Below are 27,674 nucleotides of genomic sequence, written 5' to 3' on the forward strand. Positions count from 1 at the left end.
CCACCTTGATGCTAGCAATGTATAAATATCGTTCTTTTCACCTAGCATCATCGGTCATTTAAATTCTGCAAGTGTTCAGACTCATGGGTGGCACGAGCGAAGTCTCGAGCAAAGTTCTTGGAGATCATAGTCAACAAGTAAAAATGCCCATGACTTTCGTTGTGACCAACATTTACACAAGATTACGAATCACAAGAAATTCGGACGATCTCTTTGCAACCAGATAAAATATTACCAGCTTGCACTGCTTCTACATGGGAAGTCGGCGTTATGGAACCAGCACTGATGTAAAATTGGACGATACAGTACTTTTGAAGATCACTCTCTCCATAGCTTGTGTCTCACGTCACTTCCTCCATATCCACTGCTCGATAGGTGCGGTATAACAGCATTTTCCACATTTTACTTCGGGTGATATTCATATCATAGGAGACCAACTGCCGGAAGTCCTGCCATCGCAATATAGTGCATACAGACATTGAAAGGGGCATTGTGGGGTAGTGATGTCTTCTGTCGTCTGAGGTCTCAACACTAAGGGACGAAACTTCGAAACTCGCAGGCTATGAACAAGGTATCTGTCTAACTGGGTTTACCCCAGTGTTTTTAAATTACATCAGTAGTGGGCACAAGGGGTGAGGCATACCCAGTTGCCTCACCTGCTTTTGCCATTGGCCTGAAGAGTTTATTCCATATTTGGACCGGAGTCTCAAGAAAGAACAGATATGCCTCCACAGGCTTACAGAAGATATCTCATGCCTTGAAAGCCTGCAAACTAAATGTACCTGAGTGTTCGCACAGGGTAATACGGCCCTAGTCTATCTCGTTGACAATGTGAGCAAGCATTACCTATCGCACGAATAATTAACATGGTTTCATGGAATTAGAGAAGTAACGTGTCAGTCATTATCTGAAGGAGGCCGTACAGAAGAAGCCTTGGAAAGGTTCCAGAACTTACAGTAAGTAATAATCGACGTCAAACTCCACCCACATCAAGTCAGATTGAACATTGAACATTGAACTTCCACAGACCTTTGAGTCAAGTCTCGACTTGGAACTAGCGTTGGCAAGTGGATAACGAAACAAAAGGTATATAAAATGTGCAATAGTGTGGATGGCTGTGGCATCGCAGTGTTGTAACCCGGCAGAACCTGATTCTCCCAAATGGGTATGCTATTCACCTTTGAATGCTTCAATTGGTCCAAGTCCAATATGCAAGGCTTGCAGGTAGTGGCTGGTGGAAAGCTCAGCCACATGTGATCAAGACACAAAGTGGGGGCCGTTGTATTAAGCTTGGGCAGGCACAACATTCAAGGAAGTGAGCCGTGCAACCTTCCATTGTGGTTACTGTACGGTCCCCGGGGGCCGCCGCTGGTCTCATCCTGGTCTTTGCCGCTCGTTGCCTTCACCTGCACTTTCCTTCGCATTCTATGTACAATTTTCCGGCATCGCGTCTCATGACCAAAGCGCCCGACACTCCCCACCACATGTTACCGTGATTTACCTCATCCTGCGAAGGCTTCTACACAATTGCGTGGTTGCCGTAGTTGGGCGATTTCCGCCCAAAATATATCTACAAACATAAATCCTCCCGCCAAAGTCTAATCGAAGTTGCGACCAGCCACTTCCTAAACGAGTCGCGTCAAACGAAACCTTGAACTCCTCCCAGCAGAACACAACCTCACATGCCTTATCGTCTCGGTATTCACAACTGCTTGCGTCGCAAACCAACTCCCCCACTGGCAATCAATCCTTGAGCTGCGCGCCGAGCGGCGGAAGGGGGTCTAGCGGCTGACCATGCCCGGTGTCACAATGGAAAACGGTGTTCAGAATGGCCTGTCTACGAACCACGACCGAGATACAAATGGAGCGATCAATGGAAACGCCAGCTTCGCCTCGCAAGTGAACGGGCAAGAGGCTTTAAATGGTGGCGACAGCGGCATCGGCAGCGCTCCGCGCATGAACGATCTACCGGACGAGATACAGCACATCACGGAAGGATTCGTACCGTTGGGATTGTTGCTTTCGCGACTGGCGCAGAAGACCCATAATGAGCTACAGGGGAAAATCTTGAGGCTGGCTAAGATCCCGCTGCCCGCAGCTGCTGTGAATGGGAATTCAGGACATCCTGGCAGCCTCCCCGACGACACGTCCGAAGCGAACAAGAACAAGAAGCTCGAGTTGCTCAATTTCGTCCAGGATACACATGCAAAATGGACAAAGGCTTTGGTCATATCGGCCTGGAGCAGGAAGGCGCCGATTGTCAGCAAACTGATTGACTTGATGCACCACATTACGATGCAACGAGTAAGCTACGATGAAAGCATTGCCTACTTGATCGCCGTAAAGCGAGATCTCACCTTCTCCCGATTGCCAAATCCCGATCTTCAAACCGCCCTCCAACTCCTCTCGACAGGCGACGCGCCATGGATGCCCGACTTGCACTACATCGAACCGCCTCCGCTGTCCGCAAAGGAACAGATGGAATGGGTCGAGGAGCTGAATACCCTGCTCTCCATGCGTCTCAATTTGGAGGAGCATGAAAAGATCCCGTATCACTTCCGCGACTACAAGATAGACTCGGGACGAGTCACCTTCAGAGTCGACGGGGAATTCGAAGTTGATCTCACCATAGCTGATGAGGATTTCGAAAAGCAGTTCTGGTTTATCGACTTTCGGTTTCTGTTTACCCCGGCGCCTTCGGAGCTGACGGATACCTTGCGAATGTATCTTGAGGCGCGGGTGAATGAGATTCTTGAGAAAGATGGCCTGCAAGGATGTTACAAGTTCCTCCACGAATTCGTATTGACCCACAAGATCACCGAATTCGTCCGACAAGCGTTTGAGCTCGCACGAGGCCGCTGGGTGGATACGCTCAAGGTGGAACGACTCAACAGAGCCATGTCGATACAGTACTGGACCAGCCGCTTCCCTGCCGAAGGTCCCAAGAGTTGGATTATCGTGGGGGTTCATAGCAGCAAGAAGCCCGGCGCTGCTGCTGCGGATCCCAAAACCACCAGCCATCTGTTCCTACGGTGGTTTAAGGACAACAAAGAAGTAAAAGATGCCACCATTGCTCTTGACGACGCCAACATCTCCACAGAAAAACTACTGCAGAGAGTTATTGGAAGGCACGTTGAGTGCATGCTCTCAACCATTCATGACAAACTTCAGGTTAAGGGCCGATTCGTCAGACGGGAGGCTGCTTTGAGTCTGCAGACATTCCCGGACAATCCCATGGAATCGTCGTTGAAGATGCAGCTTGGCCATGAGGATTCCGTTCATGTTCGGGTTTCCCCAATCAATGGGCTCTTCTCGATGACCCCGCAGACCAATCCCGTGCTGCGTGCAGAGAAACAGCTAAACACGAGAGTGAACGACCCATCGGAGGACGCACACAGTTTTCTAGAAAAGTTGAGGTGCGAATGCATGTTGGACGAGGTGCGTCGTCGTGGGAAAAGCCTGGGCTGGACCATCCCCAAAGCCCCAATCAAACCAGACGATATCAAGCAGCTGCTTAAAACCAGAGAGCCTTTCCAGTACATCTTTCTCAAGAAGGATGGCTGGCCTTCGCAATGGTATACGATGCTGAGTCTGAGTCTGAACGGGGACAAATGGTGGTTGGTCGAAGTGTAAGTTGCTGCTGCTCTGGAGAACTACCGCTGAACATCGCTGACCCCATTATGGTAGTACGGAGAGCCGCACCGGTCCACGGATATCGACAAGTGCCCACATACCTCTGAATATGAATCTACCAGATCTTACCGACAGGTTCTTCTCAAATCTCAATATCTTTAGTGCCGCAATGATGTCGCAAGTTATTAGCGAGAAAGCCATGCATGACAGGCACATTAAGTACTTCAACGTCGACATGGCCAAACGCTCCGGGAGTCGCGGGCTCAAATGCCCGGGACTGCTCGTCAAGTTTACCGACGTGCTCAAGTCGATGCAGCCAGGCGGAACTAAACGAAGCGCGTCCTGGGCCACCGACTTGGTGTTGGTCGTGTTCAAAGGCATCCAGAAACCATCCAGAGCCCACAAAGCAATATCTGCGCCGAACGCTACAACTGGCCAAGTTTCCAGCCCAGATCGTCTTGTCGCCGTAGTAGACGCGCGTTTCCAGGTGGCCGACCGCACCAAATTCAGTTTGCTGAAGAAGGGCAATGTCGAACGCGACGTGGCGTACAACCCCGTCCTGGGCGTTTTTGCCCTTCGCCTGGAAGCAGAACTCGGTAGCACCATCTTGAACCCACTGTCGCTGCGCTTGCATGCGATCGAAAGACTTGTCGATTGTGTGGACGCGATTGGTCGCAGCAACACTGATATCAAATGCGAGACGATCACGTTGAACAAAATCGTCTTCACATATAGTGATGCAATCGGCCGCAAGGATGGATCCAAGGTGGAAGCGAACCTTGATCGGTGGAAGGCAACCTTGGATCTTTCGAACGACGTCATCAGGATGCATCTGGAGAAGGGTAATCCTCATCTTCGGTGTCTCGATCTACTGAATAAGCTACTCAACTCCGGTCTGGGCTTTGCCAAAGTGCCTCAGTACCTTGCGTTTACGCTTCCAGTCTTGAAAGCATTGCGTGTCATCGAGGAAGCATGGACGGAACTAGAAATGAATAACCAAGGACAAATCGAGGTGTTCCCAATAGCTCTGGACTGGTTCGACATGCGATACACTATGTCCGGGCCGAACACGGAGTCGCGGCGATTGAGCTTACAGCTGAGACTCAAGGAGCGCCGGGGTCAATACTGGTGGTTTGTCCAACGACAAGAAGTGGGTGGGGACGGCAGCGAACCAGACGATGCGTTCAAGTCAGTTCTCACCAGTGTTTACGAGGCAAAGGATCGAGAGTGGCAAAGCTTTATGACGAGTGCGACATGCGAAGCTGATGATCGTATCGGGGCTTTGCTGAAGGCTATAGATGCGGCTGTTCAATCAATGGCTGTGCAATTTTCGCCGTCGATGGCGAAGGGATCACTGAAGCAAAGGCCGCAGGTCATGCAGAGGCCGAATAGGCCTCGACCGCCGCAACAGCAGCAGCAGTCTGGAAACGTAGTGATTCTGGACTGAGCACTGTTGTAATGGGTGGTATAAACCAAGCATCGAGGGAGGCTGATTGTATGTAGCACTAGCATGGGACGGCATTGATACCCAACCCCCGAATTGATGATGGTACAAAATTACACCCCAGATTTAAATGTTCTTGGTCAGCAATGTATGAATATTTTGACTAAAGTCATTGACCTAAGATACGTCCACTCGACATCAGGGACTGGATGCCGCTTTTGCAGTGCGACACCGCCAAATACTCTCGAGTAAATCCTGCAAGCACATGCTGCAAAGCCCTGACCGATGCAGTAGGATCGGCGAAGATGAACATGCATGTATAGCAGGACCATTCTAGGAAGGCCTTGCGGAAGACCACTGAGAACGTGTGCAATACGCACGAGAGACGCAGGAACCAACACATGTTGATGAAACGCAAGTCGTCTCATCTGGGATGGCCCGGCGCAGGATTTAAGCTTCAGTCGTCGCCATCATCCACACCACTTATCCAATAAATACTGCACTCGACCGTATATTCCTAACTCTGTAGAAACCCATTTGCCCGCAATTATGTCGTGTAGGTTACCGCCTTTTGCCCCGCCTCCTCATCTCCCTAGAGCAATCTGGCGTCGAACAGGAAGGGTCCTGCCAGGTGTATTTAAAGCGCCACAGCTGCTGACGGCCGCCATATACAACACACAGTCCTCATCTCAACTGCCAACTTGACCAAAACGACGGGCATTCCGCTCCCTGTAAGCAAAGCGACCGCCATTGCCATCCTGCACGACCACGACATCTTCCTCAACACGGACCCCCACGTTGTGAAGTACACCAGCCTGGCCCCGGCGGTAGCCACCGACGTCGCCAAGGCCCGCGCAGAGTACAAGATCCCCGCCGCCGTAGACCCCATCGTGGGCACGCCCCCGGTAAGGGTGTACGAGATGCTGGATCATGTGCCGAACCCTGTGTGGAGCAGCGAGGTGGTGAGTCGGGAAGAGTTGGTCAATTATGGGGAGGGGTTGTGGACCAGGGTTAAGAGTCCTATGGGCGTCGTGATGGAGACGTTTTGGTTTGCGCGGGAACGCAAGGATGGCGGTTGTGAGTTGGTCCAGGAGGTTTGTGTCAGCTGTAATCGCATGTTGATGGGACTGGTCAAAAGCCAGGTTGAAGAGAACTTTCAAGTTATTCATGATAAACTCATTGAAGCCATGGTTAAGAAGCAGGGCGCTGCTTGAAGAGGACGGGGGAGATGGACACGTTGGTTCAAGCCTGGGTATTGCACGGCCAGTTTGGAATCTCCGGATGTAGTGGTATTCGCGTCACACATCCAACGCGCAAACCTCTGTTGCTTAGCTACGGACAGGAGCATTGGAGCACCGCAACCACGGGTATGGACGTAGTAGCTTCAGTTAAAGAGGTCATGTTCAAGATGCTTAAGATTGTGTATCGCTGAAGTAGATCACTCCATGTGTTCCATACGTCTCATAGCGGACAGCTGCCCACAAATACACATCCGCCGTAAGGGTCCTCGATTCGCGGATACTTCGATGCCAACAGCGCGTAAATTGACCATTACAGTGGCTTGCAGTAGGTGATTGGGGTTAGAGGGTTACTCTTAGTGGTTTTGGGGAATGGCCGGATTAGGAAATCAAACCTTGACTCGGACCTGAACCTAATGCCGCTGCGTATGTTTTGCTTGTCCCTTTCACTTGCATCTCTGTAACTGAAAATCAAGCCCAAGCCATTTACAGCTCGGCACGGGCGTCATTAAGCACATCGAACTCAACTTCCGCCCCCACAGTTTCGGCCAAAGCTGGCCACATGACTGCGAGAATAGGACTAGGAGTTCGTTGCTGACTCGTAGGCACATTTGGTATACACAAAGGCCAGCTATTGACGCTGGTGCATATGTCGTGTACTAAATGAAAAGTGGGCTACTGGCAACCCTTCCAATATAACCATAGAAAGTCTAGATAGCACACACAATACATCGATGGCCTACTTGGGACCTCTGCAACGTGCATGAGATAGGATTGCATCAACACATGGAACACCAACCGATGGCCCGCCACTGCGACTTGTTCAGCGCTATTTGCTGGTTGGTTCCGGCACGTTGGATCGCGGGACGAGCTGCGGCTCACGGCATATTAGCGTCGCCTTGTTGTACCTGAACCTTCATGAGCACTGGAATCAGACCGATGTGCTCGTTCTCTCCCGCGCGACTTTATCATGGATCCCCTCTATTCATCTGCTTCCGCCCCATGCAGCCATCGATCTGCAATGCCGTCTTTTGTAGTGCCGATCTTACGTGTTTCTTTCGCTACAATGTCCCATCCTGCAGCTGTTGGAGCTAGGCACGAAGGTACATTGAACAATACACCCCCATAGCTCAAATTGAGCTCGAGATGGTCTCCACCCCCGGTCGCAGAGGCTGTCAGTGCATCCAATGGATTTGTATTTTACAGGCGACTCTGTAAAGTCTGCCGGTCTGCCGGTCTGCAGCGAGTCAGTGGAGGCATCAACGCGGCCGCACAGCAACGATCCACCCAACGGGAGAGGACCTCGCTATTATAGGAAGCTCCAGTGTGTGTGGAAAGTCATCGACAGCCGCTGTCAGAGCTCCGTGGCGAACAGCTGGGCCGTGTCCTGTTCAGTCAATGCTAGCCAAATGAGCGGGCCTGCAGCGTGGCAGTGTGGGAGAGACGCAGTGGGGGTGTCGTGTCGCGACGCAGTCTATATCTGGCGATACGCTACTCATTGGCCTGGACTATCTCAGAAAGCGGTGACAGACGATTTCGGACTGGATGCAGCTTCCACACTGGGCATGAGATGCGTGATCATCCGGACATGGTGTGGAGGAGCTACAGTGGAGAAGCTATCACTCAAATAGCGGTTGATTACGCCTAGTCGAATCGTGCAGTACTTGTCTTGTTAGCCATCCCTCCAAGCCCACCACCCATGAGTTATACTCAGATACCAGTTGCTTGGCACTATCTCCGGTCTTCGCAACCACATCATTTCACGCATGTATTCCTCAATTATCCTGATTCATGAAGGCTATGCTTCTCCATTGGTTGCGGGCAGAATACTTCTGTCGCTACATCTTTTTCCTAATCGAGGTTTCCTTGCTTCTCGGCATCAGCTGCCTGCGGGGTACCTTGAATCATGGACCATTTTTCATGGTTTGACACAAACCTCAATCTGGCCACTCATAGGCAAGAGAGTGTGAATGCGGTCCAAGCAAAATTGCTGTTTGCTTAGCTTGGATTCCAAGTCTATTCTTCACGTCGCTAATCCGGGGAACGGTCCCCTTTACAGTGTCAGAGACACTGTCTCGATCATCGTCTCTATGGGATTGATGCTCGTCTCATGGAACTGGCGGGTTGAGTTTTAGTTGATCGTTCTTCTCCTCTTTGCGAGACATTGGTAGGCAATTGCAAATTTCCCAGCGTACTCTTGTGCTCATACTCAACACCGCTTGTAACCTCTTCCATTAATATGCGGAAATGTTGGATTGTGGGCAAATGGTCTTGTATTGAAAGTGTCATGATCTCGAGAGTGCTGAACGGAGTGAACGGCGGCCATAAGGGCCTTATATAGACAGGAATGACTGATGCCTGTCCCACAAGCAGGACATGTGAGGTTCGATGGGTGGTGGTCATATGTCCTTCCATAACTCGCAGTCTTGATGTAGTAGCCTTGAAGGTCCAACAGGAAATTCGGCGTCCCTGCGGTTCCTCGCCAGATGGTTGACGATTCTCGGAGGCAGCTGGAGCACTACAGACTTTAGCGAGTTTCGAACAGAGCGATTACATGGAAGATAAGAATATCATCAGGTTCATAAGCTTCGAGATGGACAGGATTGTGGAACTTCAATAGCTAGGGCGGATCTCACGGTAGGATTCGACCAAGAGGTTTGTATGATCAGATGAAGGCTTAGGCGGATGATAGGAATCGGCTCAGTAATTTGGTGGGAGCAACGAAGTATTGAGATAACAATATCCAATTACAACTTTTTCTTACCTGCCAACACTCAACCCTATTTAGCCCATTTATCACAAACTACTTTGTCTCTATTAGTCAATATGCACAAATTTTTCAAGGTTTACGTGAACAGCTGTGCTATTAGGGCATCAAGGCAAGCATACAGCCCAAGGTGAGACGGCATATATGCCATATTTCCCTTCATCTCTGCAAATTAAACTGCTTGGGTCAGAAAATTAAGAAAAGGCTTTTTGCATTGTAGCTAGGGCAGGTACTCGCTCGGGTATCACATTTCAATGTGTCGACCGCGACTTGCAAATTAGTAGACATACGGGCACTAGACAAGAACCACATCTCCAGCCAGGTGATTTAAGTAACGGAAGCTACAGCGGGTGCTCAGCAATTTTCCTACTCAAGAGCTGGACTGCGCAATGGCAATAGCTGCCTGAAGCTCAGCCTGCTCATCCGCTGTAGGATATATAGGAATCACCCATCCCTGCGCTGTAACAAACTGTTACGTAGGACTGCCGTCAAAGAACGTTACAGCCAGCTGGCCGTTTATAGTCCAGCTCCGAGTATCGACAGTATTAAGCTGAGAGCAAGGATCATGCTAGGTTGGTTACCTGATCATATGCCCTTAGACAGGACAAACCAAAGCCAAGGATGCTCGTAGGTTTCTTCGTCCACTGGATCTATAACCATCGGAACGTACATCCTAAGCCATGCTTCTTGAGAGATTCTATCGAAATATTGGGTAAGTAGCATTACCCGCCGCGCCTCACAAAACTCTCGGTACGCGAGATACCACCCAGCTTGATCCCATTCAATAACAGCAGCCCCCTTCGGATCAGGTCCGGACGACAAGATGATGCTATGCGAGACAAGATAGTCTCTCGTTTTCGTTCATGCCAGGCCATCTCTCCGCTAACGGTCGCCTTCGATAAAGGACATGTAGATGGATCGTTGATCCCCATACGCAGTCCAGCCGTAGGCTTCGGGTACTGGTACTCGATCCTGTCGTTTCTTGAAGAAGCTGAATTGAGGGAGTATATCCATTGATGTGCAGAAACCAGACAGTACTCCGATTCTTTGGTGCAATCGATTGGGACGGTGAGACTTATAGGGTCTTTCATTCATGTCATCGCCGTCTCTTGAGGCATGAGACTATTTACAGCAAGTTTTTCTCGAATTCATCAATGATACGATATGCCTTATAGCTGAAGCCGGTTGTCATTATTGCTCAGCATCGAATTAATTGCTGTGGATTTGGGTAAGGTATCTTGCTCTTCGGGCAGTAAGTGCGGCAGAGCTAAGGCCCAGCTTCTATCGTCAATTCCACATGCGAACTTCGATTACTCGGGTGGTGGCAATTTCCTTCCGCAATCAGTCCATCTGCTACAGCTCAGGCACTACGAACTGTAGGAAGTTTTGTCTTCTTCCTTCGGCTAGGCTTTGTGATTGATCAAAACTACATGTATCTACTGGGTTCTATGAGACCACGAAGCAACCACTTGCTAACACAGACAAATCAACTTTGTTCCATGGTTCTACTTTTGCCGTCTGACATTACGTTTAAATAGAGCCAACATACTATTTCATAACCTTATTGAACCCTAACCTACATTGTAAGTGAGTGTTTCCACATAGTTCCACATAGCTCAACCTACTTTCAAACCATGGGATTTTCTTGTTTGTAAGTGAATACGATAGGCTCAAGAGTCCATATATAACTATACCTTTCCAACAACGTAACTTGGTCCATATCCAAAAGATTTTCTACACTCATTAGGGTCGTTAGGCGTGTAATACAAATAGTTAGCAATTTTCTAGCAATTTTCTGATCACAGAGACCAAGTTGAAGGCTGGTTTGTTCGAGGCCATCAATGTGAACGAGAACGACGGGGGAAGGGCCCGATGTGAGTGAAGTTTAGGAGCTGGTCCTTCTAAGATTAATAATCAGTCCCCGCGAGCATTCCCGAGACATTCATTGCAGTCTAAGTGAGACAACTGCTAAGTGAGACAACTTGGAAGAAACTGTCTCTGCTGCTCTCCGATGGCACACAAGAAAGTCAGACAAGGTCACAATGACGGTAACTTACGGTAAGCAAGCTGGGCACTAGTGCCAGGTTTAAGCAGGTTTGGTATTCAGGGTAGGAATAATGCAGCGAATGGCAGAGGATAATCCAAGCACAGCTGCAAATATACATCTAACGTGATGTGGCATCGTCTTTGTCATCCCTTATTGCGATTATGCCGCGGACAAACAAGTTATTGTGTAATGAGATCGTGGTGACGTGGCCCAGAGCTGCCCAACGATCGAGGATATACGGCCCGAAAGGCAGCTAACAACCTTTCAGCCTTAACACTAGTACAGCACCCGGTTCTTCAGGTTCCTTGATTTGACCCCGGTCCGAGGACATGTCGGATAACAGTATAGGATGTGCACTACATGAAATTGTAGCGCGTTTAGCCGAGGACGACGTGGACTATGAATATCTCTTTTTTTTGCACCTCGTTCTTCAATTTGGGTACCAATACAGAGAGAGCCATACTGGAATTCCTCCGCTGCACCACCAAGTTGTGACATCATATTTTTATACAAGAGCACGTGGGTGGCAAGTCGCGCATTTGATAGGTCTGCGATCAAACCATCCAATCGAAGTGCGGGAAGATATCTGGCAACCTTGGGAGGTTACCCAGGTTCTCTAGCCGGATCAAACTCTCCGGCAATTCATGATATCGCGTACTTTCCTGGTCTCACAACAACCTATATAGGCCCGCCGGAACTGCCTATTCTTAATTGAAGCAACTTTATCTCAATCTCGGATTTGACGACATCATACGGCCATTTGCACTTATAGCACACACTCGGTTTATACCGTCCAACCGACACGACGATGCCAGAAGAAAACTTCTGCATGTTGCAGGGCTTCGAGTGGAATGTCCCTGCCGACCAAAAGCACTACCTCCGCCTGAAGAATGCGTTGCAAAATCTGAAGGACACGGGCATCGACAACATCTGGCTCCCCCCAGCGTGCAAAGGTGCTGGCGGCACCCAAGCTAATGGCTACGATGTATACGACCTGTATGACCTCGGAGAGTTCGACCAAAAGGGCGGCAAGCCCACGAAATGGGGTTCCAAGGAGGACCTAGTCGCATTAAGCGAAAAGGCGAAGGAGATGGGCATATCGCTGTACTTCGACGCCGTGCTAAACCACAAGGCTGGCGCCGATGAGAAGGAGATGTGCCAAGTGCAGGAGGTTGATACGTCAGGTATGTCAAAGAAATCCCAATTCCGATTCACGTGTCAACTCTACTCTCATACACACACGTGTTCGTACAGATCGAACCAAAGACTGTGGCGAGCCTCGCGAGATGGAAGCTTGGCTTGGCTTCAACTTCCCCGGCCGCGACAACAAGTACAGCAGCCAGAAATACCACTGGGAGCACTTCTCGGGGACCGACTACGACGCGGGCAACGACAAAACGGGCATCTACCGGATTCTCGGCGACAATAAGTATTGGAGTTCGTCCGTGGGCAATGAGTCGGGCAACGCTGACTTTCTCATGTTTGCCAACGTCGACTATTCGCACCCGGAAGTCCAACAGGACGTGATTAATTGGGGCTCATGGGTCGTAAACGAGCTACATCTTAAGGGGTTTCGCTTCGACGCATGCCAGCACTTCTCGGAGCGCTTCACTAACAACTTCGTCGCCAGTCTGGAGAAGGAGTTTGGCAAGAAAGCGCTGTTTCTCGTGGGCGAATTCTGGAGTGGCGATGTGGACGAGATGCTCAAATATCTCGATCAGATGCACCATAACTTCTCCCTTTACGATTCGCCGATGGTGTATAGGTTCTCCGAGATTTCGCGGACGGAGAAGGCAGACTTGCGGAAGGTGTTCGACAGGACTTTGGTGCAGGCTCGTCCCGAGTCAGCGGTGACAGTGATTATGAACCACGATACGCAGCCGGGCCAGACGGTGGAGACGCCCATAGAGGGTTTCTTCAAGCCGCTGGCTTACTCACTGATTCTACTTCGAGCCCAGGGGTACCCAAGCATCTTCTATGGCGACTTGTACAGCATGAAAGGCGATAACCCGGAGCCTCCTGCCTGCGGCGGGAAGCTGCCTGATATCGTGCTTGCGCGCAAGTTGTATGCGTACGGCAGTCAGGAGGACTATTGGGACGATCCGAATTGCATTGGGTTTGTGAGACGGGCCACCGATGAGCATCCCGATGGGTTGGCGTGCATTATGAGTAACGCGGAGGCCGGAGAGATTAAGATGGCGGTGGGGACTATGCATAGCGGGGAGATATGGACTGATGTGCTTGGGTGGCACACAGACGAGGTCCACATCGATGAAGATGGATATGGTATATTTCCGTGTGCCGGGGTCTCGGTGTCCATCTGGGTGAACAAAAACGCTCCTGGACGGGAGAGGTTCGGGAAATTGTGAGTTGAGTCGAATCCGTGTGATTACAGTGCTAACAGTCTGTTTCTAGTGACGATGATATTTATTCCAACGCATAGACACTATGTCGTGGGCTTGTTCCACCTAAAGGGCAGGCGGTTTTGGGGGCATAGTAGAGGGCACTGGTTATTTAGACGAAATTTTGATATCCTTTCCGATTAGACGACATGGGACATTATGTGATATAAATCACTACAACATATTGGTTCATTCCATCCAAAATGTACACCATTTTACGAAACACTACATAATACCTTTGCTACGAGTATAGAAATCGACTACGAGTCAGCAGTACTATAAAAGAAGCCAACCAGAGGTTCGTCCAGAAATCAACCAAATAAGTGTGTATACCCAAACACACCATTTACCCCCCCCCCCCCCCATTCCAACTTCCCTTGTCTTCTTCCACATATCCACAAGAGACAGGGCCCATGTAATGTATATAGCTTTCACAAGCATATAAAAATTTAAGCTCGACGGTGTGTCGCGCTTTTACCACCAGGGGCTTCGTGGTTTCGACTCTGGCAGCAGCATCAGGGGGCCGATTCGGTGTGCTGGGCGTGGACCGCATCGTAGTCAGTGCTCTAGATGGACAGAAAGGAGTCGTATTCGCAGATGCACGAAGCATAGGCGTAAAGCCAGAAGGAGGGACACTCGTCGAGCTACCCATGTGAGGAATCGAGACAGGCGAGTCGGAAAGAATTTCACGCTTTCTGTTGGGACCTCCTGCTCCATGGTGCTGGTGGAGGAATTGTATGTCATGATGGGCCCGGAAGATCGGTCGGTGGCTTTGGGGAAACAGCATACCAGCCAAGTCTTCTTGTTGGTGCTTCCGTGTCCGTATCCGTATGCGCCGGTTCTTATGGCAGATAGGATAGGCAGAAACTATTACACGTCACCTACCTCATAGGCATTGCGCCATGCATATCCGAGATCTGTGCCCATCTTACTTGCACATCCAGACTTCTTGTAATTTTGGTTTCCAAGGGTGTGAGTTTTGCATGACGCGCTGTTCTGAATGGCTTTGAAACAACACACTTCAACTGGGAGGAGAGGAGTCTCGTGACCAGTGGGATTCAACTATAAAATCAAGATTTAATAATCTCAGGCAAACTTGAGTATAGAGGTCACTCGGCCACTCAAGCCACCATCCTAGCGAGCAGGAGCAGGTAAGTTGAATTACAGAAACTTCTTTTGGTGGTAGAGGGACGCAGCACGACTTAATCAAAGACTCTATCATGACTCTATCACGCTTGTTTTAAACAGGTAGCCCCGCCCACCTCGCATCATACGCCTTTCAATTTCGTGTATCTAAGCTGACATGGTCATCATCACCAACGCTGTAGAATTTGGTATGTCAATTTAACATGGTCGAACTTACTTATATTCAATATTTTTAGCCAGTTATCATGGCGTCGTTAGCCCAGAGCTATCCAGAATCCGATATCCCGAGCAAGGCGGCAACGGTACTAAGGAACAAGAGACGCGCGGCTGTTAGAAATATATCTGTCGGATCCCAATTACCGCGGGCTGTATTGAAGGAGCATGAGGGATCAATCCCAAGTTGGCCCCGAGGGTCCTGAGGTACTACAATCCGTGCCTGCCTGCCCCATACCCCTCCATACCTGAGGCCACCGCTTCCCGCAGCATCCAAGTTACCGCGTCGTAGATCATACGCAGTACCCAGCCTCCTTGCCGATATTCGTCATAAGCGAGTCTGCGCCCCTTCCTTCTCCCGCAACTTACTCCCCCCACCGTGAGAAGTCTAGAATGGGTGAGGTTTTGTGTTTCTTCAGCGTACCGAGTGCCTTTTACGTTTTGAAATCCATTGGGTCTCAAAGTGCTAAATAATGCATTGTAACTAAACCTTCAATGAACACACAGCTGAGACATGCTATCTCCCGGACTCTGGGCAGGCACTAACAGCACCTGAACCAAGTGCTCAAGCATGTTCGAATAACCAGAAATGACGCTAACATACGACCAGGTTCGCTGCTTTATATAGACCAGGACAGCGATCAGATCAGCCTACCTTGTAGCGTGGGTGCAGTTGCTACCTTCAGCATTCCCCAAACATGACCCTGATCGAGCGTGGAGTAATGCTGGTGAAAGCTACCGATGCCGCATCTAAGTGCGGCTCTTCGGGGGTACCACAAGAGTGTGCCATCTCCATTAGCTAAGAAGATGACGCCTTAGTCACTCCTCGCTAGGTCAAACCACCTCCACCCCCCCTCCCCAAGCCCTGGCCCCTCTGCGGTCTAGCGCAAACTTACCGGATGCTTAACGTTGAGCTCATTCCGGTTCTAGCTCTACGTGACTTACTAAGTCGAACCTCCACCCAGCAATCCAGCCTTGTGAACTTTGCAGCACGGACACTGCATAACTGAAAGAAGAGGCTACCTAGTCCAAGTGATGGAAAAAGCGCAACGATAACATTATGCTATGAGCCCAAACTCCGTACATGGTAGACGAGGGGATAAGCTACCACGTACATAACATGCCCGACAATACCACCGGAATCACCAACCTTCCCAAGCCCATATTGTCCCGAAGAATTGATTCACACGTCCATCGTGAACCACCAGGAGTGTTATGTACAATATCTATTCACCCAGAAGCGCCAACTAATAATCCTGCCACGCGCTGAACCACCAGCCGCCAGCTAATCCTCCATTTCAAGGTCATTGCTGTCACTGCTGTCACTCTCAGCGTACGTGCTGACCTTTTGGCCTCTTCGTTCTCTGCCGAAACTGTCGGCTAAGCTGTCATCCTCGAGGACGAGCCGGTTCCCGTCCGCTTCCCAGGCCTGTCTAATTCCCAGCGCCTTGATATCCCAGTCCTTCACAGCTTGTTCCCATTCCCGCAGTTTCTCGCCGTATACTTTCTTCTGGTCCCTGGCCTGGTCCTCGAAGGGGCTCTTCTCCTCTGGCGGAGCTTCTTTCCACATCTTGCTCGTCATGACTCGGACTTCGTTCGGATTGGGCTTGCCCTTGCCGGGACGTCTGCCTTCTTCGCATCGTTTGCGCGCCGCCTCAAAATTGGCTTTGCTGTAGAGTAGATAGGCGTTCCCGGCGACCTTTTGCGGGCGCCAGGGGCGTTCGCCGATCTTGGATACGATATGCTGGTATGAGGCAATCTCGTGTGCTTCGATACGTGCTTGTTTGGATGCTCTCGGAGAGAGGCGAGCTCTATCATTACCTGGCGCCTTGCGCTTAACTGCGTTGGCTGACGAGTGAAGGGATGTCTCCCTGGGTATAATAAGAGGGGTGGGAATTTGAATAGGCCCAAGCATAGCATCGAGTACGTCAGACGCAGCACGAAGTCCTGAAAGATAGGCGCCATGCACAGTCGCCGGGTGCGTGCCAGTGGTGTGCTCTCCAGCGAAGATGAGATTGCCTACCGAGCGAGCCATGGTATCGTAATCGTCGGGCTTCATTAATGGCCCCGCCGAGGAGTATGCACCGCGAGCAAATTTGTCTGATCCCCAACGCGTAACGACAGCATGTACGGGTTGCGGCACTTTACCGCCATACACACTGCGTAGAACCTCGGTGGCTTCGCCAACCAGGTCGTCGTTCTTAGTATGTTCTGTGTCGAAGCCGGCATCGCCGGCCATGAGAGCCAGGAGGACTGGGATCCCACTCGTGTTGGATACGTTAAACCACTGGAAGCAGCGGCCACGCTGTGAAGTATACTCGCTCTGTTTTAGGCTGTGGCGAGATGGTGGGTTCCGCAACACGCCGAAGATATCCCGGCTCGTATCCCAGAAAGCCTCCTGGTAAACCAGAATGATCTTGTTCAGGATGCCATAGCCAAGTCGGCCAATGGCATCCGTCTTCCATGAAGGTAGAGGTGGGTTAAACTCGACATTTCCATGCTTTAGAACGCCAAGCGGGATTGTCGACACAACATAATCCGCTTCAATGGACATGCCATCTTCGCACTCGACTCTAGCGGCTCCTTTGGCGTCGGGGTCGTAAATGACCTTCTTAACTGCTTTGTCCTTGCGGATGTTCAACTGCGATGGGTACTGAGCCAGTCCCCAGGGCACACTTTGGTACCCACCGACAACCATTGTGTGTTTGCCCTCCCACTCGTTGCCGGCGTCTATGTCCCATCCACTGAGACTCAGCTGATTGTAGTTGGTGGCATTGCTGTATTCGAGATTGGCGATGTGCCAATTCATGAGTCGATAGTCCTGCGCTGTAAGTTCAATGATATTCCTATACTGGGAAATCGACTCGTCCATGAGGGAACCAAGCGTAGTATCCGCACCTTTCGCTGCCGCATCAAGTTCCAGGTCATGATCTTCGGTGACACCTTCTTGGAGTGCCCATCCCATCTGTTTGGCCTTGTAGGCTGCCTTCAGAGCAGCAGCAGTTCCCGGCTCAACGTGGGTCTTTCCAGTCGCGCGGTCTGTCGAAACCGGAACGAGGTTCACCTGGGGAGCTAGACTTTGTTCCGATACAGGCGGTGCTTGTGGCATAGCCGCCATTGCTTCTTCAACATGCGCAATGGTTTTGTTCCCCTCTGAGGCACTATCCCGGCCCTCGTCCATCAGATCCTTGTTACCTTCAATGAGCTTCGACGGTGGGTTCTTGAACTTGTAGTCGCTCACCCGTTCGAGGCAATCGTTGTAAAGCTTTTCGACAAGCAGGTCTCGATTCGGGTCGACAGCTTTGCCATTTGAATCGTAAAGTGTTGTCTCTGGTCGTAATGCATAATATGGCAATGCCATCTGCCCTCGTACAAGGATGTTCAAGGGGTTGCCACGCTCGAATCCCGTGATGATCATGCCGCCACATTCAACGCTATGTCGCTTACCCTGGAAACCTATCAGACGTTGGCATTGGCTGCCGTCGACGGCTCTTGAATAGACACGGCCACCTATTCGACTCCGGCCTTCGAGCACCACGACTCTAGGAGGTTCCTCGCCCATTTCTTGAAATTGACAAGCATACTGCTGGAAGAGAGCCTCGAGTTGTCTTGCACACCCAAGACCAGCCATGCCTGCTCCAATGACCACCACTATTTTTCCCCTTCGCCGCAATTCTGCCTTCTTAGGGCGTGTCTTGGACGAGGGGACTTCAGCACAGCCATAGTTGATATATCCCCGACGAAGGAGCCATTCGTAGCAGACATTGGCCGCATCGAACCATCTGGGGTCTTTTGCGCAGCCAATTGCCTCTTCACGTGCCACGCCTATTCGCGGATTATTCGTCCATAATCTCAAAATACCGTTGCGGATGTTCAAATATGTGGTGACTTGAGCATGGCTGATGTGTTCCCGCAGCATCGGATATTCTTCTTGATGCAAGGCATATGGATTGAGTCTCGAGTGTTCGGCAGCTGCGATGCATTGGTGCGCATAATCGTATGGCGCCACATCTGTCGGTATCGACACTTTGGGCCGCACGTTGAACGTTTGCCTTGCCGTAGTTGTCTTGGCTGGCGGAACCGCTGTGTCGAGTTTGGTCGTCTGCAGAGGCACTTCTAATGGCTCTTTTGAGTCATCCGTATTTATAGGTGTTGTTGCTTTACTAGAGGACGGCGAGGAAGGAAGAGATGAGAGGTCTGACAAGTCTGATAACGCCGAAGCGGAGGATGCAAAAGACTTCCTGAGGCTCTCTTGAAATCCGAGAAGAGCCGAGTTGACAGGGGGGTCTTGCTCTTGATGGGATCTGCTACTCTGGTTAAAGGTGGAACATAAAGGGGCAAGTGTGATAATGCCAAATTGAGGGGATATTCGCCTAAAAGTCTGATGGCACTTACTCGGAGCCTTCCTGTAACACTGATGCAGGAGCAGAACTGTCCATATCGTAATCCATGTCATCTATCCGTACTATTATTTCAGATTCAGTCCTGGGTGTGCCCTTTGACGTCGATGGAGCGGTCTGGTGTGAATCGTAGATATCTGGCCCGAGACCAGAGGTTTCTTTGGTGTGGTCGCTGCTCGAAGCTAATATGGAAAGATGTAGGTCGAGGTTGTCTAAACCCACCCTTGGCCCCGGCCCAATGCTTTTCCCCTCCTCCAACAACGTCTCTTGAGTGCTTCTCATAGTTCGCAGGCTCATATATCGTTGTGGTCAAGAGGCTTTCATCGATATATACGGGCCGGAGAGTCGTTTGGGTGGTCTGCGGGCTTGGCGACTCGTCTGTGTGACCTCTTCTCACGCAAATTATCATCCTCCAATACCCATCATTTGTATAATTGTCACCGAAAGACCATACCAAGCGATACTAGTCAAGCTGCTTAGTCGTATTAGCCATTTTGAACGACTGGGTGGCACTTGCCGAGGGCGCATAAAGGCATTGAGGTTTGAAGGGACATTGCACAGTCACAGTGAGTGAAGTGGTTCGGGCACAGTACCTTTGGTAGATCCCAGCTGAGTCAAGCTCGAGTGCGATTCACAATTGCATAAGGCCTGTACGCAGACAAACAAGGAAGATGGGTAAATGACGGTCTGTAAATCACAAATATCGGGTCCCAGGGTCTTGTGTGTCTCGAGTGATTGGATATCGATGGAATATGTGTAAAGATGCAGCGTCGAGGGAGGGTTGTAAAACGACCCACCTGCAAGAACAGAAGGTTGACACTTCGAAGTTGCTGCACGTGATCAGAATTTGCGCTGGCTGCAGCATTTAGAGGCAGGAGCAGTGAGCGGTTTTAGCACCACACTATGGTAGCTACTTTAATAGTTCGTCTTTGCAGTCTACCCAATTGATAATAACGCACGTTGAGAGGTATAGCCAGATGAATGTGATAAGACTCCTATATTGTTCGTTCTCGAGATCATCAGCTGCGCACCTTTGGACCCATGCAAATCGAATCGCACGCCCCGAACCCGTGATGAATGCTCTCAGCGCGGCGGTGTTGCTGTTGTCGATGTTACACCGGGCTCCTGAGAGTCCCCCGCAACTGGACGATATACAGGAAATGTCGATTTCAAACTGATGCCGCCGCAGGTTTCGGCATTGGCTTTTCCCTCGCAAACGAACTTTTCTCCATCGCGGCATCCATCATCTTGTTCCCGCTGATGATCGAGGTCGTGCAGATAATAATGTTTCTCCGGGCTGGCAACACCTCTATTAGCGGCAAGTCACAAGAGAAACCCCAAGATTAGAGAATGCATACCTTCTTCTTTCTTTGCAATAAAACGCAGGGCTGCAATTTCGGTGAACGTGATGCCACCAACGAAAACCACGAACACCGTCTTATTGTCACTACCTCCAGATAAGAGAGCCTGCGCCTTGACGGCCTTGTCTTCCCCTTTCTGAAGCACATCGAAGGTTTCACCACGTGCATGCTTCACCGCCTCGTCGAAACCTCGCCACCCCTGAGCACCACTTCCTGCACCGACTCCCGTCACACCGTTCCCACGTGTTATAGAGAGCAGGAATTGCTTTTGAAGAACACACTGTACGAGTCGGATGGACAGTGGCGCGTAGCCGCTATAGACGTACGCTATGTCGTTCGGGTCGTGTTCGTTGACTTCATCGACGATCAAGCGCAACTGCTTGCGGAGATACGTGTAATTGGTCTTGGTTCCCGTCGCCTGCCCCGCCCCTGGCATTGGAATCATGTTTGCCATTGGTGAAGATCGCGAAAGGAACAGCTGCAACTTTTCCAGATTGTTCAGGGTAAGTAAATGCTGGTAACCGTAGCCCTCCAAAATCAATCTTCTGAATTGATCGAACTCCTTCGACTTGATACCGCCGGATATGCATGAATATATGCACACAAGTCTGAGGACCTCCGAAAGAGGCGTGTCTCTCGCAATAAGTTCTTCGATCACGTCAAACTGCGAGCTTGGGTCGGCACCTGCAGCCAGATTTTGCTGCACTTCGAGCAGTTGGCTGAATTGGTCAGTTCGAGTATACTTCATAATCTCTTCGGTAAGGCCCGTGTGAATCTTGAGGCTCTGCTGCTCGGCTTGATAGCCTGGCAGCTTCTTGACGAAATCCTTGAGCTCTGCAGTCGTTTTTGAGGCATGTCTGCTGTCGTAGTCACTCTGCAGCCGCCGTGCAACTTTGTTGAGAAGCGTCCCGACAATGGCAAAGTTGGTATCGCGCAGCCCATCGTAGAGTTTGTCCGAAGAGTCTAGTTGAATCTTGCGTTTCCTGACGGATGTACTTGCTGGTGGTGTCGCAGAGCTGCTCTGGGAGGATGGCTGTAGCGGCGCTCCGACAATCGTGGAATCAATGTCTGTCTGATTATTTTGAATCCCAAACACTTCGTCAATGAGACCCTCATATGTCAATTGCGTGAGCAGAGGCGTCACCATATCAACCTCACGGTCAATGATGACAACACTTTCAGTCGTATTGCTGGGTGTTAACCCAGCCTTTTTGGCTTCACTAGTATCATCGCCAGCCAAAATTTCCTGTCGCATTCGAGAGAGAAGAGTCGATACTCGCTGCGCGTTATCACCCTTGCCAATAATACGAGGGAAAAGTCCATGTTTGGATTGTATACCCATGAGCGCCTTAGCCATCAAGAAAGCTGGTGTCGTGTCTTTGCAGAGGAAGAGATCCCGAAAAGATTCGTCGAGCTCAAGTGACAGGACATCTCTTTCGAGTGGAAAGAAGTATAAGGGAAGCTCGTGGACATTGACATCTCCCAGTACGCCTGCTTCTTCAAGCAATTTGTCAGACACCAGAGTTCGGCGGGGGACCCAAAATATGTGGAATTCATGTCCTGTCTGGCTTTCGCGCTGTAGTCGCTTTATCTGTTCTTGAAGAATGTCAGCAAATTACGATGGCATCTTATACATGTCGTTTCGTGGAAAGACGCTATAAGGTCGTGCTGATGTTTTTTGCTCTTGGGCACTCATGGCTGATCACGCGGAGTGAAGCGAATCGATCCAGCGTGGGTACCTCTGGCCCATTTGAGGCGATATGCAGTAGTGAAGCAGTAAAAAGAGTTGAATGAGACTGTGGCTGAGAGAGTTTTAGGGATATTGAGGAAAGGCATGCTCACCTGTAATAGCCAAGGTGTGACGGGCGCATTCGCCTCGAGCCATGAAGACAATATTGCGCTGGCTTGTGTCGGCATTGTTGTTCTCGAGGAAGAAGAACTTGTCAACTCCATAATCTTGTAGCGTCGAGACCTTGACAATGATGCCAATGGGGCCAGCTAGGCTCCGTTCTAAGACGAGGTTCTTCTTTCCGCGGACCTAGAGCTGTGTGGTCAATTGTCCGTCACAGAGGGGGCTGGCGTGGGCAGCCTTACTTACAGCCTCGAGAAGATAGAGAAGATCTTTGCGCCCCTTATCCCTGATCTGTTCAGTATCGAACCCCGCATGAGGAGCCATCATGAGCTCTTCATGGGGGCGCGTCTTCCTGGTGTGAGAGAAGGAAGCTGTATGTTGGAGATTGAGATGGAGCTCGGCCGGTAATCAGAAATCTAGATCCGACGCGACGTCACACTCACTCAGGTTTGGGTCTGAGCTCAACGCTAAGAGGCCCCACACCAACCCGGCAGATGTTTTTTAGTTGAGAAATTTGGAATGGGAGACCATGTCACATCCCAAAAGTTATGATTGTATGGTTTGCAAGAGAAGCTGAATGCCATTTGGTCATGAGATGATAATTTGTGGTACTCCAGGCCTTCTTATAAGCTGCCTGGCAAGCCAAGTCTAGATCATTCCGGTTGCCTGCGCTAGTAACCACACAGTTGGAGAGCAGCCGAGGTGTCTCAAGCGAGTTGGATCTGATATCTATGGTGTCTGCATCTCGTACTTCAAACTGAACGACGAGTGATCTCAAGCCTGTCCAGCAGTACTCAGGCTGCCTACTACATCCAACATGGGTGCCTCCGTCTGACTACCTTGGAACCCTTCCTGAATTGCACTTCCCAATTCCAGTTCAATCCATGCTCAACTCCTGTAACTCGCGAACTGTGGTCCAAGTCCTTATGCGACCCAATGCCCCCCATCCATGAAAAAGAAACGCCGGGCTGTAAACAGCAGTGCAAACTCAAAAGACCCCGCAGGTTTTCTCCTAGACGGTATTGTCGTGGTAGTAGAAGTCGATGTCTCTGGGTCGCAGCCGGTTCGCTCGAACGAATTCCTCATCTCCGGGCGGCCGCTCGTTCTTGGTGTTCCCTGTCAGCATGCTCTGGATGCTCATGCATACGCTCTCAACATTCTGTACCGGGCTCCAACCTTGGGAGCCGAGGAGGTCGAGACAGATTATGCCGTTGGAGTAGATGTGTGGGTGCATGGGTATAGGCCGGTCGCTCAGCTTTACGAAGGTGACTTCGGGAGGTTCTGGCGCAAGTTAGAAGGCATCCCACACGATATGCATCCAGCAGACAAGATAGAGTAAGTACATACCAATGGGATATGACTTGCTGAACTTGAATTTGAGTCGGTAGGTCTCGCCAGCGTAGATGGGGTTTTGGTCGAGCACCTTAATATCGAGGAACCATTCCTCGAGATTCTCCGCCGAGACCAGAGTGATGCCGGGCGGCAAGCTGCTGGAGATCTACTACAATTAGTAGCTTGAGCGACCTGCAGCAATTGGAAGATCGTCAAATTTTCATAGCAGGGAATCCAATCCTACCTTGGAGAGCTCTTTGCCCAGTCTCTTCGCGCCTAGCCCGGCAGCCATGATAACGAGTTTGGACAGAACTTGGGCGCAACTTGGCGGGGTACCCGATAATGCAGAGCAAGACCGAGTACACTGTCTCAACTGAAAAGATCTCGTGTATCACAGAAATTCCAGGACAAGAAGGGATAAAAAGAGTAAGTTAATCCTGGGAGACTCGCAGGTCGGCGGTAATGGGATCGGTGGTTGATTGACTGCTCCAGATCAATCACAGGCAAACGCGGCCTCGTGAGTTGAGAAGTCAGCCCGACGTTGGACGGCGCGGCACAGCACTGATTCGTGCAGGGATAGCCAAGTGACTTCTAAACTGTAATGGCTTCGGCTCCTTTGCGCCTGTTAGCACAATGACAGGAAAAAAGAATGGTGTTCGTTCCTGGGGGAAATACAGAAAGGAATTCCAAGGTCTGAGGCAATCAACACTACGACTTATGTCTATGCCCAGGAGAATTTTCGATATGTTCCTGGTGTCACGGTCAGCCGCGTTTTACAGTGAATACAAGGGAATCGGGACAAGACATAAAAAGTTGGCGCGTGTTCTATTTGGTGGGGCAGACTGCTATCCGAGATGTCATTCGTTCCGAAATCCGAAATCCCCAGACTTCCCGCAAACCTCCTCCGGGTCGCAAAGGTCGTACAGGCCCTCGTGAAACCTCATATCAAAATGGCTGTTTCGCTACTCAAGGTAACTAATTTTGCAGAGCCAGAGGCATCCAGTTCATGGGTGTCTGGGCTAGAAAGAGAAAGCCTCCTGACGATACTAAAGAACCGAACAAGAACCACACACACGAGAATGACACTATGATTGCAGTATCTATTTTTGTACGTTCGACACCTGATTGTGGGCAGTGCTCTCCACTGAGGGAGATCTTTACAGTAGTTATATCCATGCTCAGCAGAGGCACACCATAATTGCTGTCACGTTCCTCGACGTGTGATATCATATTCACATGGTGGCATCTCCATTCTTGCTACCCAAGGAATACTCGAAACTTGGCGTTGGGCATGTCTCGGTACTGGATAATGGATCTACACCTGGACATACCAGACTATTGTCCACTGATATTGTGCCATTCTACGTAATCCCAGCAGTATGTCTCCTGTTTGCTGGACCACCTTCACGAGATTGATCAAGAGGCCAGCGAACGATCATAATGAGGGAGCCCATTCGCAGATATGTTACTACATCTGTAGCTCTGATCCGAAGGTTAGCGATGGATAAGCCACGATGGCCCGGGCCAATATCTGAGCTTAGGCTCGGCCCCTGGTCGCTAGGCTGTTAGGTGGTGCGGCTGAGCCCTGCTGAAGTCATTTCACGAAAGTGCTGGGCGTTGCAGACTCGCATTGGTTTAGATGAGCGAACGGACAAGGCTTTCTCTCTTTACGGGCTGTAAAATAAGCCGTACAACAAATACAGCCCAGTGAAGAAATTCAACCTGATGGTACAACTTCAAAATTTCATATTTGAAGGAACAGTGATTCGCATCGCAATTTAATGTCGTTGTTTCAACCAGAGAATTGCAGCACTTGATTCATCCAGGTTGCCCCTCTGCGCTGTTCATCCGTTATTTCGACCCCGCGCGACGAGGAAATCGTTTGACCCCTCATTATCTACTTCAATATCCTAGCAATCTGTGAGACTTCCATTTCACGAGCCAAGGAAGGTGCATTTAACGAGGCCGCTCCTGAAGCCGAAGCTTCGTCTCAAACGGAAACCTGACATTTTTTCAAGAAAGACGGGGTAGACCATTCTGATCTTTTCAGATACTATTGTCTCTGGGCCACCTCTCCCCCAGGAGATCCTGCGGAACGCCTGCGCACTTCAATCACAGGCCGCGACAAGACGCGCGACTACCCCACTGCAAACATATCTCTCAGCTGGGAAGTGCCAGGACAGACTGCAACCTATACTGAGAAAAAGACATTAACCGCAATGAGTTGTAAGCCACATCCGAATGTGGAATTCTGCGAATTGTTTCCAAGAGAAAGCATGCTGACAGTTTACCAGTCACTGGCCTTATGTCCCGTCTGTCGGGCCAGCCCGACAGCTACGACAAGAAATCGAAATATAGATTTGGGCGCACACTCGGAGCAGGAACCTATGGAATTGTTCGAGAAGCCAATGGCCCAACGGGCAAGGTGGCGATCAAGATTATATTGAAGAAGAATGTCAAGGGTAATGAGAAGATGGTCTGGGACGAGCTGGATATGCTACAGCGTCTCAAGCACCCTCACATCGTTCGTTTCGTCGACTGGTTCGAGTCCAGGGACAAGTACTACATTGTTACCGAACTCGCTACGGGCGGAGAGCTGTTCGATCGTATCTGCGAGCAGGGCAAGTTCACAGAGAAGGACGCCTCGCAAACCATCAAGCAGGTCCTTGGAGCCGTGGACTACCTACACCGCAACAATGTCGTCCACAGAGGTATGTTGCCAGTGCTTTCTCTGCCTCCCTTCTGGGAATCTACGGCTGACTTACATGCCGCCGATAAACAGATCTCAAGCCAGAGAACCTCCTCTACCTCAGCAAGGAGCCCGATTCCGACCTCGTCCTCGCCGACTTTGGCATCGCAAAAATGCTCGACACTAAGGACGAAGTTCTGACAACAATGGCCGGTTCATTTGGATACGCAGCGCCAGAAGTGATGCTCAAGAAGGGCCACGGCAAGCCTGTTGATATGTGGTCTATGGGTGTCATCACATACACGCTCCTATGCGGCTACTCACCATTCCGCTCCGAGAACCTGCAGGACTTGATCGACGAATGCAGCAATGCGTCGGTCGTATTCCACGACAGATACTGGAAGGATGTCAGCGAGGACGCCAAGGATTTCATTTTGCACTTGTTACAACCCGATCCTGATGATCGTTCGACCAGTCAGGTATGTTATGGTCACATAACAGTCCCAAGTCGTAATTGCGACTGAAATGCTAACGTTACCAATTCAACAGCAAGCAATGGAGCACACCTGGCTCCGCGGCGAGAGTGCCACCGACCACAACTTGTTGCCAGAGATCAAGGCTTACATGGCCAAGGCCAGACTGAAGCGTGGTATCGAGTTGGTCAAGCTGGCCAACCGTATCGAGGCACTCAAGATGCAAGAGGACGACCCCGAGAACCCCGACTTCCCAGACGATGCGGTCACTGCCGCTAGGGATTCTCCTAAGGAGACGACGGGCTCGGGCAAGGGTCGACTGACCAAAGCCATGAAGGGCGCCATCTTCCGCGAGGTGGTGATGGCCAAGGTGCGCGAGATGAAGGAGCAGGAGCAGACGCTGAAGGTCAAGGAAGAGGTCGAAAAGGAGGCCAAGAGAAAAAGTTTCAGTGGTTGAACTCACCACAATTAGGAAAGACAAGGCAAGCCAGTGTTGGTTGAACCATTGGTTCGCGAGCGTATCAGATGAGGATGGCAACCATGTGACTAGTCTTTTCCAAGTCCAAAAAGAGAGGAAAGAATAATTAGGAGGGAGAAGTAGCACGGTCGTTCTCGATATCCTCGGGGGGGTGGTCGATCCAGTTTGTTTGCATAGGGGATGATCAACAGCCGATGGA

The 27,674-nt window shown here is 50.4% G+C and overlaps 7 protein-coding genes across 7 annotated transcripts; 4 read left to right on the plus strand and 3 right to left on the minus strand.

Moving 5' to 3' along the window:
• Positions 1-1,956: 1,956 nt before the first annotated feature.
• On the plus strand, positions 1,957-5,080 carry BCR38DRAFT_338654 (mediator complex subunit MED14-domain-containing protein; the record flags this gene model as incomplete). Its single annotated transcript, XM_040855633.1, has 2 exons — positions 1,957-3,629; positions 3,688-5,080. The coding sequence occupies 2 exons, from the start codon at positions 1,957-1,959 to the stop codon at positions 5,078-5,080; spliced, it is 3,066 nt and encodes a 1,021-aa protein (XP_040717187.1).
• A 376-nt stretch (positions 5,081-5,456) lies between these two features.
• Positions 5,457-6,581, plus strand: BCR38DRAFT_429626 (uncharacterized protein). Its single transcript, XM_040859978.1, has 2 exons — positions 5,457-5,633; positions 5,759-6,581. The coding sequence occupies exons 1-2, from the start codon at positions 5,627-5,629 to the stop codon at positions 6,289-6,291; spliced, it is 540 nt and encodes a 179-aa protein (XP_040717188.1). The 5' UTR covers positions 5,457-5,626; the 3' UTR covers positions 6,292-6,581.
• Positions 6,582-11,533: 4,952 nt separating this feature from the next.
• BCR38DRAFT_429628 (alpha-amylase) lies at positions 11,534-13,819 on the plus strand. The gene is made up of 3 exons (XM_040859979.1): positions 11,534-12,313; positions 12,384-13,494; positions 13,545-13,819. The coding sequence occupies exons 1-3, from the start codon at positions 11,938-11,940 to the stop codon at positions 13,570-13,572; spliced, it is 1,515 nt and encodes a 504-aa protein (XP_040717189.1). The 5' UTR covers positions 11,534-11,937; the 3' UTR covers positions 13,573-13,819.
• A 2,356-nt stretch (positions 13,820-16,175) lies between these two features.
• Positions 16,176-19,341, minus strand: BCR38DRAFT_483870 (flavin-containing amine oxidoreductase-domain containing protein; the record flags this gene model as incomplete). Its single annotated transcript, XM_040863677.1, has 2 exons — positions 16,176-19,194; positions 19,286-19,341. 2 exons carry the CDS (start codon positions 19,339-19,341, stop codon positions 16,176-16,178), a joined length of 3,075 nt encoding a protein of 1,024 aa, XP_040717190.1.
• A 1,118-nt stretch (positions 19,342-20,459) lies between these two features.
• Positions 20,460-22,827, minus strand: BCR38DRAFT_339528 (Sec1-like protein; the record flags this gene model as incomplete). The annotated part of the gene is made up of 4 exons (XM_040855706.1): positions 20,460-20,587; positions 20,649-22,247; positions 22,494-22,689; positions 22,750-22,827. 4 exons carry the CDS (start codon positions 22,825-22,827, stop codon positions 20,460-20,462), a joined length of 2,001 nt encoding a protein of 666 aa, XP_040717191.1.
• A 239-nt stretch (positions 22,828-23,066) lies between these two features.
• BCR38DRAFT_175407 (ubiquitin-conjugating enzyme) lies at positions 23,067-24,309 on the minus strand. The gene is made up of 3 exons (XM_040853889.1): positions 24,080-24,309; positions 23,851-24,001; positions 23,067-23,784 (listed from the first exon to the last, which is right to left on the minus strand). Exons 1-3 carry the CDS (start codon positions 24,125-24,127, stop codon positions 23,516-23,518), a joined length of 468 nt encoding a protein of 155 aa, XP_040717192.1. The 5' UTR covers positions 24,128-24,309; the 3' UTR covers positions 23,067-23,515.
• Positions 24,310-26,054: 1,745 nt separating this feature from the next.
• On the plus strand, positions 26,055-27,454 carry BCR38DRAFT_456829 (calcium/calmodulin-dependent protein kinase; the record flags this gene model as incomplete). The annotated part of the gene is made up of 4 exons (XM_040861965.1): positions 26,055-26,061; positions 26,130-26,546; positions 26,618-27,003; positions 27,074-27,454. The coding sequence occupies 4 exons, from the start codon at positions 26,055-26,057 to the stop codon at positions 27,452-27,454; spliced, it is 1,191 nt and encodes a 396-aa protein (XP_040717193.1).
• Between the last annotated feature and the right edge of the window lie 220 nt (positions 27,455-27,674).

Source organism: Pseudomassariella vexata (assembly GCF_002105095.1).
Source record: "Pseudomassariella vexata strain CBS 129021 chromosome Unknown BCR38scaffold_5, whole genome shotgun sequence".
Taxonomy (NCBI): domain Eukaryota; kingdom Fungi; phylum Ascomycota; class Sordariomycetes; order Amphisphaeriales; family Pseudomassariaceae; genus Pseudomassariella; species Pseudomassariella vexata.